Source organism: Nannobrachium achirus (genome assembly GCF_963921795.1).
Source record: "Nannobrachium achirus genome assembly, chromosome: 9".
In the NCBI taxonomy this organism is placed as follows: domain Eukaryota; kingdom Metazoa; phylum Chordata; class Actinopteri; order Myctophiformes; family Myctophidae; genus Nannobrachium; species Nannobrachium achirus.
Genome location: NC_137818.1, coordinates 25,158,568 through 25,174,953, shown reverse-complemented (window position 1 = coordinate 25,174,953; position 16,386 = coordinate 25,158,568). Strand labels below are relative to the sequence as shown.

The 16,386-nt window shown below is 40.9% G+C and overlaps 2 protein-coding genes across 2 annotated transcripts in view; both read left to right on the top strand.

The window, feature by feature from the left end:
- LOC308290733 (piezo-type mechanosensitive ion channel component 2) overlaps nucleotides 1-3,108 on the top strand; it is a gene marked incomplete at both ends in the record, with an annotated part of 47,095 nt that extends 43,987 nt beyond the window's left edge. Inside the window, 7 exons of the mRNA XM_080732642.1 lie at nucleotides 134-281; nucleotides 502-690; nucleotides 848-940; nucleotides 1,127-1,296; nucleotides 2,108-2,187; nucleotides 2,423-2,651; nucleotides 2,853-3,108. Of these exons, the coding sequence (XP_080588768.1) occupies nucleotides 134-281; nucleotides 502-690; nucleotides 848-940; nucleotides 1,127-1,296; nucleotides 2,108-2,187; nucleotides 2,423-2,651; nucleotides 2,853-3,108 (1,165 nt within the window). The remainder of the gene's footprint in view (nucleotides 1-133; nucleotides 282-501; nucleotides 691-847; nucleotides 941-1,126; nucleotides 1,297-2,107; nucleotides 2,188-2,422; nucleotides 2,652-2,852) is intronic.
- Nucleotides 3,109-7,341: 4,233 nt separating this feature from the next.
- LOC308291871 (PRELI domain containing protein 3B-like) lies at nucleotides 7,342-15,160 on the top strand. Its single transcript, XM_080734009.1, has 6 exons — nucleotides 7,342-7,452; nucleotides 9,706-9,874; nucleotides 11,534-11,623; nucleotides 11,832-11,902; nucleotides 12,591-12,693; nucleotides 13,327-15,160. The coding sequence occupies exons 1-6, from the start codon at nucleotides 7,421-7,423 to the stop codon at nucleotides 13,441-13,443; spliced, it is 582 nt and encodes a 193-aa protein (XP_080590135.1). The 5' UTR covers nucleotides 7,342-7,420; the 3' UTR covers nucleotides 13,444-15,160.
- The last annotated feature ends 1,226 nt before the right edge of the window (nucleotides 15,161-16,386 follow it).

Sequence of the window (16,386 nt, the reverse complement as noted above, 5' to 3'; positions counted from 1 at the left end):
GCCAGTTTGACTATTAGTGACTGTTCTCATGGTGGCATGGTTTACTGAGTCCTTTAATTACAAACTATTAGATTTGTTTTTGGTCACTTTGCTTGTCTTTCTCTCCTTTCCTCTCCTCTATGTTGTCCCTCAGTTTCCGCCTGGTGCCCTTCCTGACAGAGCTGAGGGCAGTGATGGACTGGGTTTGGACGGACACCACTCTGTCTCTGTCTAGTTGGATCTGTGTAGAAGATATCTATGCCAATATATTCATTATGAAGTGTTGGCGGGAGTCTGAGGCTGTAAGTAATTTATTGTTCATTTAAGATAAAATAAAATAAAACCACTTATATGTGTTTGCAAACAGTGTCAAAGCAAACAAGCACTCTAACAGAAATCGCAACCTTTCCTTCGGAATTATTTCACTTTGTTGTATACCTTTTATTTTATCATATAAATTCAGTAATTATTTTCAATGTTATTATCACAGCTATTCAAAGTTACGTCTTATTTTCTCCCTAGAAATACCCCCACCCCCCAGGAACGAAGAAGAAGAAAGTGGTGAAGTATGGTATGGGGGGGTTCCTCATCTTCGCCCTCATCGGCATCATCTGGTTTCCCCTACTCTTTATGTCACTGGTCAACAAGGCAGCTGGAGTGAACAATCAGCCGTTAGATGTCTCCATTGAACTCAGCATTTCAGGATATGCGGTCAGGACATAGAATTCTGTCACGTGTGGCAATGAGTGTATAGTATTATTGGTACAAGTATTATTTGTAAATAATTGCCATATCTGTGTGTGTGTGTGTGTGTGTGTGTGTGTGTGTGTGTGTGTGTGTGTGTGTGTGTTTGTGTTTGTCTCCACAGCCTCTATTCACCATGACTGCTCTGGGGCAGAATTTGATTCCATTCACAAAGACTGGCTACAACCAACTCATCAATACCTATGCTACCCACCCAGTAACTCATTCTATTGATTTGATAACTGAATCAAATATATTGTTCTTGGCCATTTGTCAGGAAAAGTCATGCTGCCAGTGAAGGGAGATATTTTTTAGATATACTATAATTACAATGATATTTTCTTTTTTTTGTATTTAAATTATTTTGATCCATACATTCATCTAATTATCCATTCCCCTCCAGGGTGCCGTGGAGTTCATTATGAACTATGAGGCGGAGGACCTTCTTGTTGCTAGGATAAAGAGTGATGCCAGTCTTCTGTGGAGCATCAGCCCTGCCAGCCGTGAAGCTATGACCCAAGAGCTTAAAAACTCCTCTCACATCGACATCACCCTGCGATGGGTACTACTCAGGTGTGTGTGTGTGTGTGTGTGTGTGTGTGTGTGTGTGTGTGTGTGCACTTGTGTGTTCGTGTGTGTGTGCACGCGTGTGTGTGCGGGTGCATGTTTATTTGTTTGTGTGTGTGTTTTAGGGGAGGTCTTCGCATAAGCCTACTTGGGTTTCTTACCTCTCCTGCACCTTTCTAATACCCTTTGTAATTCCCTTTTAATTGTATTCCTGTATCCTTGTGTGAAAAAATAAGGGGAACCTCTCCATCATCTTCTTCTAGTCATCGTCTATGCTTGGTTATTACTTTTTTCTTGCCACAACTATCACCTTCTACTCTGAATGTGTATGTTGTAAATACAAATATACGATACTTGTTTTTTATTGTTTTAGCAGTACATTCCATGTTCCTAAATATGAAATGTAATTAATTTTATTCATATACCCCCAAGGGATGTGAACTTGAATCCAATGCATGCAGAGATAGCGGGAGAACGCACAGTGGAATACAAGGATGATGTTTTGAGGGACAGCTTGGTTAACATGCTCAATGGGACCAGCAGCAGCCCAGTGTGAGTAACAACAATCAGTACAAAATGCAGTTCAAATGACTCACCATTAAGATATTAGGACTCAAGAGACTGTGAGATACTGTAACCCTCATAAGCTTAAGTTGAGCCATCAAACAAAAGGCTGAATGTACCGTAGCAGGACCAATGTCTAGCATATCAAGGTACTACCTTCATGGGAAAGTTGCATACTTTAGTTAAAACTGAGCATTCAAGCACAGCGTGGGAAGATATTTATGGTTTTGCGCTCTTTCCTTCTGTCCTGTAGGATCATTCACTCTCTGCTGCCAAAGTTCATCAAGGGAGCCAAAGGACCTGAAGCCAAAATGGCCAAAAGAATGTCAGTCGGTCAGTCACCCTTTTTGTTTTTTAATCAAATTATCAACTTGTACAGTACATCTAATAGTATGCTCTCTTACTTGGTTTGGACTAACCTGACTGCGCCAGATGATAGCAGCAGACGCTCTCGGTAGCCTGCGCACTACTGCCACCATCTGACGCAAGTCAGGTTAGGTTTGGACATGTTATGTGCTTGTTTATTGTCTGTTAAGTACTTTAATGTAATGTAATCTTGAACATTCAGAACATTCAGACCGCCCTGTCGACATCCAGACATTCGCGTTCTTCAGGCCCATGTCAATCAGACTTGAGCCGGCCAATGGGAACACACAGGATGATGGAAACCAGTGGTGGGTGGTGGAGGAGTGTTCTGCTGGTCCTGCTCTCACCAAAAACAGCTGCCACAGTATAGAGCTTGTGTTTTTCAATAATAAAGTCAGTCCTCCTGCTTTGGGCTTCCTTGCTGGACAAAGGTAAGCAACACATCATGGCAACTTTTATATTTACTTTTTATACCAAATGAACAAGTGGATGAATTAACTTGAATGAACAAATTAGCTTTTCCACATTTTGTTAACCAATTGTGTTTTTCTTGCTATTGTCAATTGTATTTTGAAGTGAGATTTAGATGTATTTTTGTAAAATGTTTTGCTCTCTGTCCCCCTACACAACAGTATTGTGGGCCTATACACGTCCGTGGTGCTAGTTTTAGGGAAGTTCATCAGGGAATACTTCAATGGGATCTCTAGGTCGATCATGTTTGAGGAGCTGCCGTGCGTGGACCGTGTCCTGAAGCTGTGCACGGACATCTTTGTGGTACGAGAGATGGGAGAGCTGGAACTGGAGGAGACGATGTGCGAGAAACTCATATTCCTCTATCGATCACCAGAGACCATGATCAAGATGACCAGAGAGAAGAAAGACAGCTAGTGGAGGAGCTGTTTTATATAGTTTTAGGTTCCCCTAATGAGAAGTGAAACATACAAGAGGACCGGGTTAGGGACTCTTGAAGCCATGTTGTTTCCTCAGGTACCCAGTGCAACTTCAATTCATATCAGTTTTAAGAATGAATTGCATTTTTAAAACCCAATAGCAATTAAAGCACTAGCAGGATTTACTCTATATTACTTTGGCAAAATATGTCCAGTATTCCAGAAAACCCCTTTGGCTGATTCAACATTCAAATTGATTTGGTTCATCCCCTTGTCAAAATTCCATTTTAGTTTATGCACCCAGTAAGTAACACAATGTTGTGGTGACACCTTTTGGCTTCAAGAATCAAGTACCTGTAGTTCTCGATGATCTGATGCAATGCAGTTGCCTCTTTAAAATGCATGTGTTTCTAATTAAAGTTTTTGATTCAGGTTTTTACAGAATGTATAATAGTTAAATTAAAGCCCATCTGCCATCTTATTCCTTCAGAAAATCCCACTAGTTTCAGAAACATTTTCAAGGACCTATTCATGTTCCCATCATGTAAATACAAATTTCTGTTTCTGAATCCTAGAACATTGTTTAATTTATACCAAAATAAAGATTTAGTGATCTAAAAAGCTTTGTAATGTCTAACTCTGCATTCAAAAAATGTATTAAACCAGACAATTCCAATTCTCATCCTTTAATACATCAATTACAAATAAGAGAAAGATAATTCTTTTCATTTAGATCCCCAGTCCCAACAGCTCTTCTTGATGTCATCCAGTCTTCATTTTCATCAAAACAAGGGGACCACGTTGGCGTTGTGGGGGTCCTCATTCCTCCGAGAAACAACTTATGTACACCTGGTCTCACATAGATCCTGAAAAGAGGGCGAGAAACATCATTTGATAGTATTCTTAGTACAGATTCATACGGTACGTTTTCTACATTGCTCATTGGCCGTAGTTGGTCGATTACATTAACCTGAGCGTCAACTAAAGCTGGCCACATGTTGGGGATGTCATTTAGATAACTGCTCTATAACCAATCTGAAGCCTTGAGTAATGTAGCCTAGCTGGATAAACAGATTGAAATAGATAGTAAGATACGTTTTAATTCAATTGCAAAATACATTGATTTTAGCTGGGTGTCCTGCATCTGATCTGATGCATATTACTAAAGGTCATTTCCCATCCCCACATCTGTGAGGTCTGAATATGAAAACATTAACACGCAATTTGGTGTGCATTACAATCACTAATCTCCACTTCAAGACAATGCATCTCTATTAGTGCCACCCTGACTGACATGATCTCAAGTCTGTGCGCTTAGACTAAGGTTGAATAGAGTTGTTTTATGCAGTCATACAACAGTATAAATTAAGCATAAGTGGTGTGAAGCGGCTGAAGAAGATGAAAAGAGAAAGGTTGCTCAATGTTTTCTGAGGCTGGTTATGTTGATTATATGGTGACACCTGACATCAAGGCATACAAAGATGCATGTTCTGTCAGCTCAGTATTGAGCTGGCCTGGGGGACATAGCCTACTGTACTAACTGCAGTAGTTAACAATTTGTACACTAAACGGGTTAAGTCAGGAGATATCATGGAAATTATGTCCATCATAGGCGCACACCAACGGGGGCTGGACCCATATCGAGTGCATATGGTTGTGGCCAGCCAATGCTGATGATAACGTATATTTTGACTCTGCACAGTCTGCAGCCACTGGGGGCTAGGAATTTCGGCCAGGTGCTTGTGCGTCGCCGCACCCGTGCTGACACCGCCTATGATGTCCACGTTTCATAAAATAAGCCTACCGGTACTAGCAGTGGTGGAAAGCAAGCACCTAATCATTAAACATGTAAGCCTACTAGCAGTAGTGGAAAGCAAGCACCTAATCATTTAAAAAAAGTTATAAAAACCTATCTTTCATGTATGGTCATTAAGGGGAGGGGAGGGCTACGGTAAGTACTACGGGCCTAGGTGGAGTTTTAAGAGCCAAGTCTAGAAAGTAGCTCATAACATGTCTACGGTAGATTTTTCTGAAACACACACTAGATAGAAAAAGCAGATAGCAGAAAGAGGATAATTCAAGCTTTCTATAGAGCCACCGTATTGCAACCCTAGATTCACCAGATTAAAAGAAATCTAGTGTTGCATATGTGTGGCTAGGAGGTGCCATACCTTTGGCTGCTTTGAAGTCCAGCATGACAACAATGACAAAAAATGATACATTAACCACTTCAGCCCAATAGACCGTCAAAGCGGAAGTGGTTTATTGGGGTCACTTTAAAATCGCCCATTCATTTTCCCCATAGACTTTTACAAAAATATTTATAACAATTTTGTTAAGCCTCGAACAAAGGCATCCAGGATGGCAGTGAATCATGAACACGAGACTTATTGTTTCTATGAAAAGAACGTTTTGAAAATCGCTAAACAAAGGGTATTTATTAAATGTAGTATATATAATAATGTAATATTAAAATATGTTTACACATAGGATCAAGGGTTGTATGGTCATGATTCACTGCCATCCAGTCATTCTGCACAATGACAACTTTCTACTTTTGTATTATTTATTATAAACAAGTACATTTTGATATCAATACATTTATTCTTCTAATCAATACATTTTGAATTCTGGATTTTTACTTGTTACTTGTTCAAAATTACTTTTACATAAGAAACTGCCTACTACACTTACATGCAGCAACCTTGGCTTTGGTTACTTTGACGGTCGACTCTGCTGCCTTCAGAGCCTCGGCTTTGACCGCTGGCTTCATGGCTGCGCGCACCGCACTGGCGCAGATGGAAGAGAAGCGAATGTAGCTGAGAGAGAATACAAGAACAACACAAACACACACAAACACAAACGTTAACCAGACGCTAATTGACATGAATCAACTGGTAATCAAACAACGTTGCAACGTGGAGTCAAAGATGACATGAACCCTTGTTATGTGCATTAATGTTATATATAAAATCGTGTAATGCATGCTGGAAAGCTAACGATCGCTAGCAACTAGCAAGGTTCCTACTTATGTAAACAACTTTGCCTAGAATCTCCCAAATAGGTGCACATTTGAAAAGATCTGATCTATTATCAATATGTAATTGAAAATAAAGACAACGCTAAGTAAAATAAATGTATATATTGCACCTGAGGCCGGCTTGTCTCCAGTATGCAACCATCTTGACTGTGTTGTAGCTTCAAGGACAGGTCGGATGTGTATGTGTGTGTGTGCGCGCGCGCGATGGCGTCATATGACTCCTCTCTTCCCTTTCTTCTGCTACGGCGGCGCAGGTCCCAGCCAATAAGAACACGTCTAGATCATGATTGACAGTATTGTCTACATGTCCCTCCCATATTAGCAGCTATCACACGCCCCCCCCCCCCCTCCCCTTTTAGTTTTCATAATCATAATCAGTTTATTCACTGATGTTGATCATGACAAAATTCAGCAATGGTATCTCAAGCCTCCACATGCCCTGCACAAAGGCTATGATGAATGTTTATCTGTGCGCGTGTCCCTTTGTGTATCCACTATCCAGGCTGTATTTCTAGAAGCATGTGCAGATATTTATCATATATCTTTCTAGGCTATTGCTGTATATTCTATATAGTGTACGTTGCACATCCATAAAGGCATCTTTCAAACTTTAGCAAGAAAATAATGTCACCAAGGCCTACTGCTTTACTCCGTTATGTTTCTGTGTCAGCTACTGTGTCATTAATTTCACAAACTTTGGCCTAGATAGAATAAATCATTGGAAGTGGGGTCCTTTCCTTGAGGGAGTTCCAGGGGGTCCCCAGCTAATTGAGCTAAATGATAGAATAGGAACCTTATGTGTATGTAACTCAGAGAGAAAATACTACAAATGGAACCAAATATGGACCCGTTTGGGTCTCTGAGTTAAATTAACATTGAATTTACAATAATAGATAGGGGTCTCAGAGATATAAATGGGGGTCCGTATAGCCTATTGCATGTCAAACTGGGACCTCCTTGAAATTAAAATGGTTGGGAACCAAAAATCTTCTCGTATGGGGGGGGGGGGGGGTCGCTGGCGTATAATAATAAGTGTCAATGGGGGTCCTTGACATGAAAATGTCTGAAAGCCTGGTAGGCGAGGTTAAGAAGCACTGGAATAAAATAATAAGCCTGAATCCCCGCAGAACAGCGCCCCCTGCAGTTGACAGGAGGAGAATGTGCAGAAGGGTAAAGCAGCCAGAAGCTAACCTTCCTTCCAAAGCTGCGGTCACGCTGCCATCAGTCACCAGGGGACAGGTCCACAGCTCTGACAGAAAGGCCATTCACAATGAAGATCTGGTCGTCAGAACACATATTCAAGTACGTGATTTAATATCTATAGTTAATACAACTACCTGGCTTATTATGTTGATGTCCCTCCCAAAAGGCCATCTTAGTTTGAAGCAGTTATTATGTGTGTCTGTTGTTGTTACCGCTATCTTCAGCTAGTCGCTAGCAGTTAGCTTCCGTAGCTTCAGTGGTTCAGATAATTCAGATAATGTAAAAAAAAACCGTCACTCTGGGCTTATAAATGACTCTCTATTTGTACTTGTACGAACTTGAATACATGACAGTTGGCAAGTTGGGGTTAGGGTACACAGGGTGGCATTTGTTGTTCAAATGGCACCGATAGCAGTTGAAACTGCGGACTTAACGGTACCAATTATAAGCAGCTATGAATTGACATAACGTTATACGTTAGGCTTTATACCGAGCCAAGTCATTTGACATCCATTTCTTATCTAATGTTAGCCAACTGCTACATTTGTTTGACATTGTAGTGACTTTTCTCTGCCAGAAAGTCACATTATTGACGTGTATTTTAATGTTCTGAACGGTCACCAGCACTTTCGCCTATAACATATTCGCCTACACGCATTTGGTCCTTTCGCCTGGCATTTTTGCCTTGGAGGAGAGTCTTTTCACCTACCTGTCTGAGCCATTTCGCCTACCCTCAATTCTGCTGTCAGACTGTCCATGTTTGCAAATTATCTCTTTGTCATTTAAATATTATAGTGACTGTGACAGTGGTGTCAAGTGAATCTAACAGTTTACTTGACATTTATTATTTACATCACATTTTATTCCTAAAAAATGGCAAAATAGTTTTTTATGCCTGTTGACAGACAAGGTTGATTCTATAGGCTATTTAGGTGTAGCATATCTTATATAGACCTATATAGGCTAATAGCCTACATATATATTTTGTATAGCCTAATGTTAAAACAATATAGGCCTACAATACTGTTCATTTTACAATACTGTTCAATACTGCACCAAATAATGTATAGGCCTAGTATTGGGACATGGATTAATTAATTATTTGGGCGCACCTGATTCCAATAGCTCTGTATTTATGTGATTACTATGGAGTGCATAGCCGTGTGTAGGTTTGACATGTAACACCACTGTCACAGTCACTATAATATTTAAATGACAAAGAGATAATATGAAAACATGGACAGTCTGACAGCAGAATTGAGGGTAGGCGAAATGGCTCAGACAGGTAGGTGAAAAGACTCTCCTCCAAGGCAAAAGTGCCCCGCGAAAAGACCTGGCGAAAATGTTATAGGCGATTATGCCTGACACCTTCTGAACGACAGGAGGAGCTGATGGTTCGTGTGTGTACTGATGCAGCGTGTTACTTTAACAGACACACTGCTTACATAACATACCGTCCACTCTAAGAAGGCTCCCTACATTGGAATTTCACTGATCCTGACCTGTTTCATGGTCGTGCAGGTCATTTATGTTTGTCAATAAACCAGTGTTATGTAACCCTGATAGTAATCTAGTTTCAACCTAATGCAATTTTTGGTAAAGGCCTGGATCAGAGTCAGTGCAATCAGAGTCAGTGCACTGCCAATGCCAATGGGGTGTTTACCAGCTTTAGCCTACTCTAACTCTACCACATCGGAATAAAATTGTAATAGCTCGTGATACGGATCTCTAAGCTCTTACTTGCTTTTATGGTTTAACATTGTGTGTGTGCAAGTTTTTGAAAGCCCTAAAACCTACAAAAATGAAAATTATTAGGTAGGAGATGGGGGCGTTTGGGTTCGACACGAGCCAGTTGACCTTCTTGATTGCTGAACTGAATGTACACTGAATGTACACAGAACTATACAGGCGATTATGTCATCACAGTGCTGCTATGCACATGTGCTGCTACATTTGGCAAGCAGTCAGTGCCAGGTTTGTTGTTTTAGACTAGAGGATGTCCATTGCAAGGTCACAGGTTTAATTCCCTTGACACGGTGCCTGTCAGTGTCCTTGTGCAAGACTTACTACATCATGTGCATGTGATGTGTTCAGTTGTGTTAGTTTGTGTCTGAATGCATTCGAGATGAGTACACCATTTCCTTATAGGATATATATGTGAGATATTGATATTCCAAACTATCCCTGTTGTTGACACAGTTCCTTTATCTCTTTAGCTTGTGGGAAACCGGTAAAAACATGTTGTGTTACATTTAGCTTAACACTCTTATCCACAGAATACTTGTAGATAAAGCATCATTCCTTGATGGTCACCAATATTATATTTCATTATGTAAATTATCTTGGCAACAGCCACCCCTGGGAGACGGTGACAAAGGCAGCGATGCAGAAGTACCCAAACCCCATGAACCCTGGTGTGTTTGGCGTGGACGTTTTGGACAGAGGAGTGGACACAGATGGCCGGTTACACAGCACTAGACTGCTCAGCACAGAGTGGGGGCTGCCCTCCATGGCCAAATCTGTAAGTTGATTTAGAATCATCTATTGGTGATTTCCAGAGCTGGATAAGTGTGTAAAGTTGTGTAAAATTATGGAAGTTTTGCTTAGCAATATACACACAAAAAAGAGGAAGATTTACGATTCTGTCCCTATCGGGACATAACTCGGACGGCGCTGAGTCGGCTCAAGTGGACTTCGCAACGCTCGACATGGTGACTCACTCGCTTTAGCCTGCTCGGTGGTGTCTCACGTGGATCAAGTCCAGTTGAGACGGCATGCCTCTGTCGTCTTCACCGAGAACAAGCTCTCCCTTACATCTTACACGAGATGTACAAGCCGCCGCCAAGATGTGTTGATGCGGCGGTCAACACTTCATTCCCCCTACCTGGCTGCTTTGCATAATAATACTCGGGCATGCCTCACCTGACACCTACTGTACAATACATCCTCACAGCAGGACGTTCGCCTAGTATTCTCTGCTGTGGCTATAAGGCTAACGTGCTTAGCTGCACTAAAAGAGCTCGGACTATCAGGTAAAACTAATAAGCACATTAAAACAAATGGGGCTGATGCGCATGGGGAACACATAGCGTTAGTGGAGTTCTAACGCTATGGACCAGAGCTAGGGGAACACCAGGAAATCTGTCATATGACCGTTTCAGGGCTAGTGTAGTGTGCGGGTAATATAATTAGACTACAAAAACGGTTTTCCATCATGTGTGTTGAATACAGTAACTCTCGCTGAACTTCTATCAGGTGTACAAAAGACTTTGATTACCTCTAAGTAGATGTCTTGGAAAATAAGTTATAGACATATAAAGCTACAGAATTCTCGATTTTCTAAGAATAATCTAGTGTCAAGATGACAGTAGAAGTACACAGGATCAGATTCAGATGACTTTGTAAAGCAGGATTCATTGTTCATTTCAATTATTTCCTATTTTATTCTGAGTTCCTGCTCTGTGGGCTGATACAATGTCACAGATTACTTTTCTTAATGAAGGGTTGGTTCATTAAATTGTTGATGAAGAGAAACGGCACAAGACTTTCTCCAGGGTTCTCTCCTGTTGGTTATTTTTGACTGTCAGCTGTGTGTGAACTGTGAACTCATAACCTTTACAAAGGTCATATTTGATGTTTAGACTGGAGTTGTGACTTCTTCTAAATGTTTACCTGAACTGTGAAATTATCTGTGGTCAAGCACATTCGTGTGATTTCAAAACACTTTCAAATGAAAGGCTGTCACCTGGAAGAAACAAATAAAAAAACCTGCACTTTTCTTGTCCTTTTCAGTCGCTTTCCATATCCAATGCAAAAGTCGAAGTGAGTCTTAGTTTGGTACACAGCTTCACTGGTGCACATTGGATTTGGTGAACAATTTTGTTGTGATTCTCGTCTTTCAGTGGCCAATGGTCAGATAGCTACAATGTAGCTATCTGTGGGCTAAGTTCTCTGTTTACTGTGTGTGTGTGTGTGTGTGTGTGTGTGTGTGTGTGTGTGTGTGTGTGTGTGTGTGTGTGTGTGTGTGTGTGTGTGCGCGCGCGCGCGCAAACATTGCGGGGAACAGTAGAGTTGTCCCGCGTTACCTATGTATTGCATAAAAGGGATTCCTGCCCTTTTATTTACCTTGGACAAATTAAAGATATTCTTTGATTATGTATTTTCTCTTCCTTTCCCATAGCTCATTGGTGTAACAAGAACATGCACTTATGTCCAGGAACATTCAGTGGTGGACCCCAAAGAGAAGACCTTTGAGCTGAAATCAACAAATGTAAGTTTGACTGATTTGGATTGTTGATGTGTACCCACTACCCAGTGCTGTGCCAAAGATAGTCCTTTGTGCTGTGCCAAAGATTGTCCACTCTCTCTGAGTGTTATGTTTACAAATGGACACTAAATGTCCGGTTGACACTTTGCTGTCACGCACCACAGTATTATATTACAGTAGGGTTTATGTAGACTTTCTTTTGTCCATTCAGATCTCCTTCACTAACATGGTATCTGTAGACGAGAGGTTGACTTATAAGCCACATCCACAGGACCCTGAAAAGTAAGTGACTTGTTTGTTCTTTTCAGTTAAGTGTCTGTGGTGAAGACAGACTGCCTTCCTCACTTGTGCCTTTTCATATATTCATAAATTGGGTAGTTACTTTAGGTTAGTGTTAAAAATGTGTCCAGAAAAATGTGTCCAGTTGACACAAGGAATGTCGAAAAGGTTGATGCTGCTATCAACAACGCTCTACGGATTATAACGGCTGCCTGAAGCCCATCCCCATGGCCCACCTGCTTGTCCTTGCGGGAATTGCCTCGGCAATGACTGGCATATCCTGCATGACACTACAACAACAACAACAGCGCTGCCAAACAGACTCAATGGCAATGGACTCTGCTGAGCCACCTGCGTACTGGGGTCTGTTGCTTCCTGTCAACTATAAAGAATCGGGGCCTGGCATACAGTGCAGCATGCAAGTGTGGCAAACCTAATGCAGAATGTTCTCTTCACTCGAAATGGCACCCGCGATACAGATGCCCCAGAGCCCAAAGGAGGTGTCTACCTTTTTATGTCTATGGTACAGACCACCTTCAGAGGCGCAGCCTCTTCCAATTGGATGACATACAAAAGAAGGGATAAAGCCATTCGATTTTCAAACTAGATGTCATTAACAGCCATTACATAACAGTGTATTTAAATATCCATTCACTGAAACATAATGGGTGGTTTTGTTTGTCTTTATCAGGACGGTGCTGACCCAGGAGGCTCTGATCACTGTTAAAGGAATGAGTCTAGGTAGCTACCTCGAGGGACTCATGGCCAAGACCATCTCTGTTAATGCCTGCAAGGTATGTCTATCTTTTGTCTGATATTTTGTCAAATTAGTCAGGAACACTCATGTCAAAGTAGATTTAACCATTTATTGCAACAAATGGAATACAGTTAGACTCTGCGTTGTCCTGCTTAAACTAACGCTATGCTTCATAAAGTGCCACATTTACAAATCAATTTGTGTGTAACTAATTGTGGTCTGCAGACTCTGCACTCTGCAGTCTACTTGAATGAATGTTTTGACTGCTACGACTGCTATGAGTCGAGTAACTAACGTTCGTCAGATGTCCTAGTTTTATTTTGTCACAGCTTGCACTGTGCATACTATGTGCATGCTCAAAATACACAGAAATATGTGTGCCATCAATACTGTAGTAGCTGTTTGGTACTGCAAGTCGTAACCCTAACCCTCTATTCTCAACATAGTGATTCAAATAATATCAAACAATATAATCACCATTACATTTTGCCGTAATTGTGCAAACCAGCTTTCATCCAATTCCTCTCCTCCATAATGTACATCTCTACCCTAGGTGATGTTGCAGAAGTTTATTTGGCTTGGCACATACTATTTCTGTCTCTGTATTGCTCTTTTTTTGCGTTCCCTGCATTACTATTATACCTGTGGTAACTTTGTCTGTCTATCTCAGGGACGTGAGGCGATGGAGTGGGTCATCAGACGATTAAACACAGAAATCGAGGAGTTTGCAGCGACAGCCCGTGGCACGATGCGTGTTCCCATGGCAGCGGCTGTGGCAGACAAATGATCCCCTGGATTTCCTGCGACACCTTCTTCAGCCCCAGATGGACCTTATAGACAGGTGTCCCCCTCAAAAGGGGAAACCTCACCTTGTCTGCCAGCACAGCTACTCCCTGTGTCATATGAGCTCACTTTTTCTCCTTTTCCTTAAAGCACTGCCTTTGTTTTTGATACTTGGGCAGAAAGGAGAGACCTGGGTTGTGATGACAACGTTAAACTAACAGGGTTGAACAGGACTGCACTTAAATCTCATGGGATTTGTAGTATTGTGTTGTAAATGCTCTCTTTATTTAACTTCACAGCGTGCCTCCACATGACATTGTTTCTGTTCTCCATTTTTTCTCTTTTCCTCACCTGTTAACTTGTTTTACTGTTATTGTAATAGTCTCTTCTCATTGCTTTCTAGTCCAGTGTTTCTCAAACCTTCGAATTTCAATGTCTCCCCTTAACTCTGACAGTGTACAAATGGAACCAAAACGGGTTCATTTGGTTCCATTTGTACTCTGTCTAAAGGAATCCCTGGAATCCACTTTGAGAACCATTGTTCTAGTCTGAAGCAAGCTGGTCATTGAAGAACATGACAGTGTTATCGGTGCGAACAGCGCGATAGTGAAATTCAGTTAAATCTGAGTCATATCTAAACTGCATTCTGATATTGGAATTGGGGGGCGCTCGTCTCAAGCACTGGAACATAGTTGGATAGCCTTATGTGCAAAACCTGCCTATCTTGCACCATAGACATCACAAGTAAATTAAGGCATTCTGGGTAATAAATGGCTCAGAACTCAACTGAAAATCGTATTGGGTCACATCACAAGCAGTGCACTAACTAGAGATCTCTGCATTGTCTAGTGAATAGAAATATGTGTAGAAAAGATTGGGAATGGGAACATTTATTGTTTTGTTTTCATAAACTTGCGATGTGGTGTAAAGTTACTGTTACATTTTCAAGAATGTGAATACCCGAATGTTGTTTGCTTCAACTTATTGTCAGACATTTACACTTTCCATCACACTTAGGTTATAGAAGGCACTTGTCTTGTCATTTTGAATGGAGCAGAACTGTTAAACTTAAGAACATGCGCTCTGAGTGACGTGTTGGCATTCACAACACCATGATCATGTTGTAAATGTTCATCATCGTTATAGGAAGAGCTTCGCAGTTCGTAATAGTGGTTTGTTCAGGATCACCTAACCGTCAATGTGCCAGCTCAAGGAATACTGAAGGCAACTGAAAACCTTATTTGTGACTTCCCGTTTCCTGGTCCCAATCCATAATTAAACACAGGAAAATTTAAAGTAAATTTGCCAGAATAGTTACTTGGGCGGCGTTTACTGTAGGCTACAGTAAACATTAATGTTTAACTGTTGACCATACATTGCCAGGGTTTGGTTTGTGTCATGAAAGAAATTCTGAAATGCCACCCAGGTAGCCGCTAGCTAATCAGGCTAGCAACCGGGAACAGTCATGTTTCATTAATGAAGAGTGATGCTTTGCTATGCTGTATGCTACGCAACATTTTGGGAAAAAGACTTTACAGTATATAGTTATTTATATTTTGATGGAGTTACACATTCCGAGAATGTCAAACTGTTACGGAAATGATAAGAAAGTGGAAGAACAAAGAGTTGCATAAACTGAAATGATTTCCAAATGAAGAGATGTCATTGTTCCATGAACCCAAATGTTTTTCAAATAAAACATTTAACATTTTGTCAAAGAATGTTGCGTATAAATTACAGATTAATGTTTTGCAGGTGTCATTCACTTATCTTCATGTTTTTTAATCTTAATTTACTGTTACAGTAAGACCTCTGACTTGTTCATGAGAAAACTGGCTTCTGCTAGCAGCTAGACAATTATGACTGTACTTGAGGCAGCTTATGTTGGTTTAATATAAAGCTATAGGTAGGTAATTTGGAGTCTGTTTGACAATAGGATTGAATAGACGTCCAAGTGCCAAGCCCTGGCCTATTGTAGATTTTGACAGACTGAGTACCAGCTCCATTACACAATAAGTTCAGGTGGGAATGTTGCATGATCATTCCACCTTGTGTGTATAAGGTATCGAGATGGCTTGGTTTTCATGCTGTTTTTGAGCCAGCAGAGCAGCAGACAGAGACAATATTTTCCTTGTAATCTATTACTTTTTAAAGGTCTTACGTCATCATTGGTGATGTGTAGGCATTGTCACTGCTGCTAAGCACATTACTAGCATATGAATCCCTTAAAGTCGGCAACACCAGCCCTGACAAAATTACTACACATTAAATTGCAGATTGCACAGGAAAGCTACTGTACACCATTATTAGGCCCTGTCTTGTTCAGAGACAAGTGGCTCCCTTGACCCCTGACTACACCCCTGGCCCTGGTATTGACTGTCAGTGATGAGCACATTGCCTGGTTAATAAACCAGACTCTATCACACACTTCACGGGGTGGTGTTGTGCGGTCTGGTTTATTAACCAGGTTAGAGCACATAGTTTGTTACTTCTATAGTATTGTAGCTTCTCATGTCATTATGAGATATGACAATTTCTACTACAGTGTCCAGGAGGGAGCTGGCATTGAGGTGGAAAGCATATAGCTGGTATCTGAGATTGTTGGTAAAATAAATGGCTGATCTTAATTTTGGACAGACATGCACTTGTTTTGTAATGCAAAATTACTGTTGTAATTCAGGAATACTGAACACATACTGTTACTGTAGCCTTGGGTGCTGATGGCTGCACTACCTTCCATTTCCTACAGAGGGTAGCGTCTAAAATGGTTAAAGTCTACAGCTGTACTATTATTGCTGAGCAGATCTTGGACAGGACAAAGGTCAGGGTACTAAAGTATCGTTAGATTTTCAATAGGAATTGAATTTAAAAAAATCATTTTTCTCTCAATTTTCTAATTTTCTAGCTCCCCCATAAAATCAAATATTGGTTCATTTTTCCAATTTTC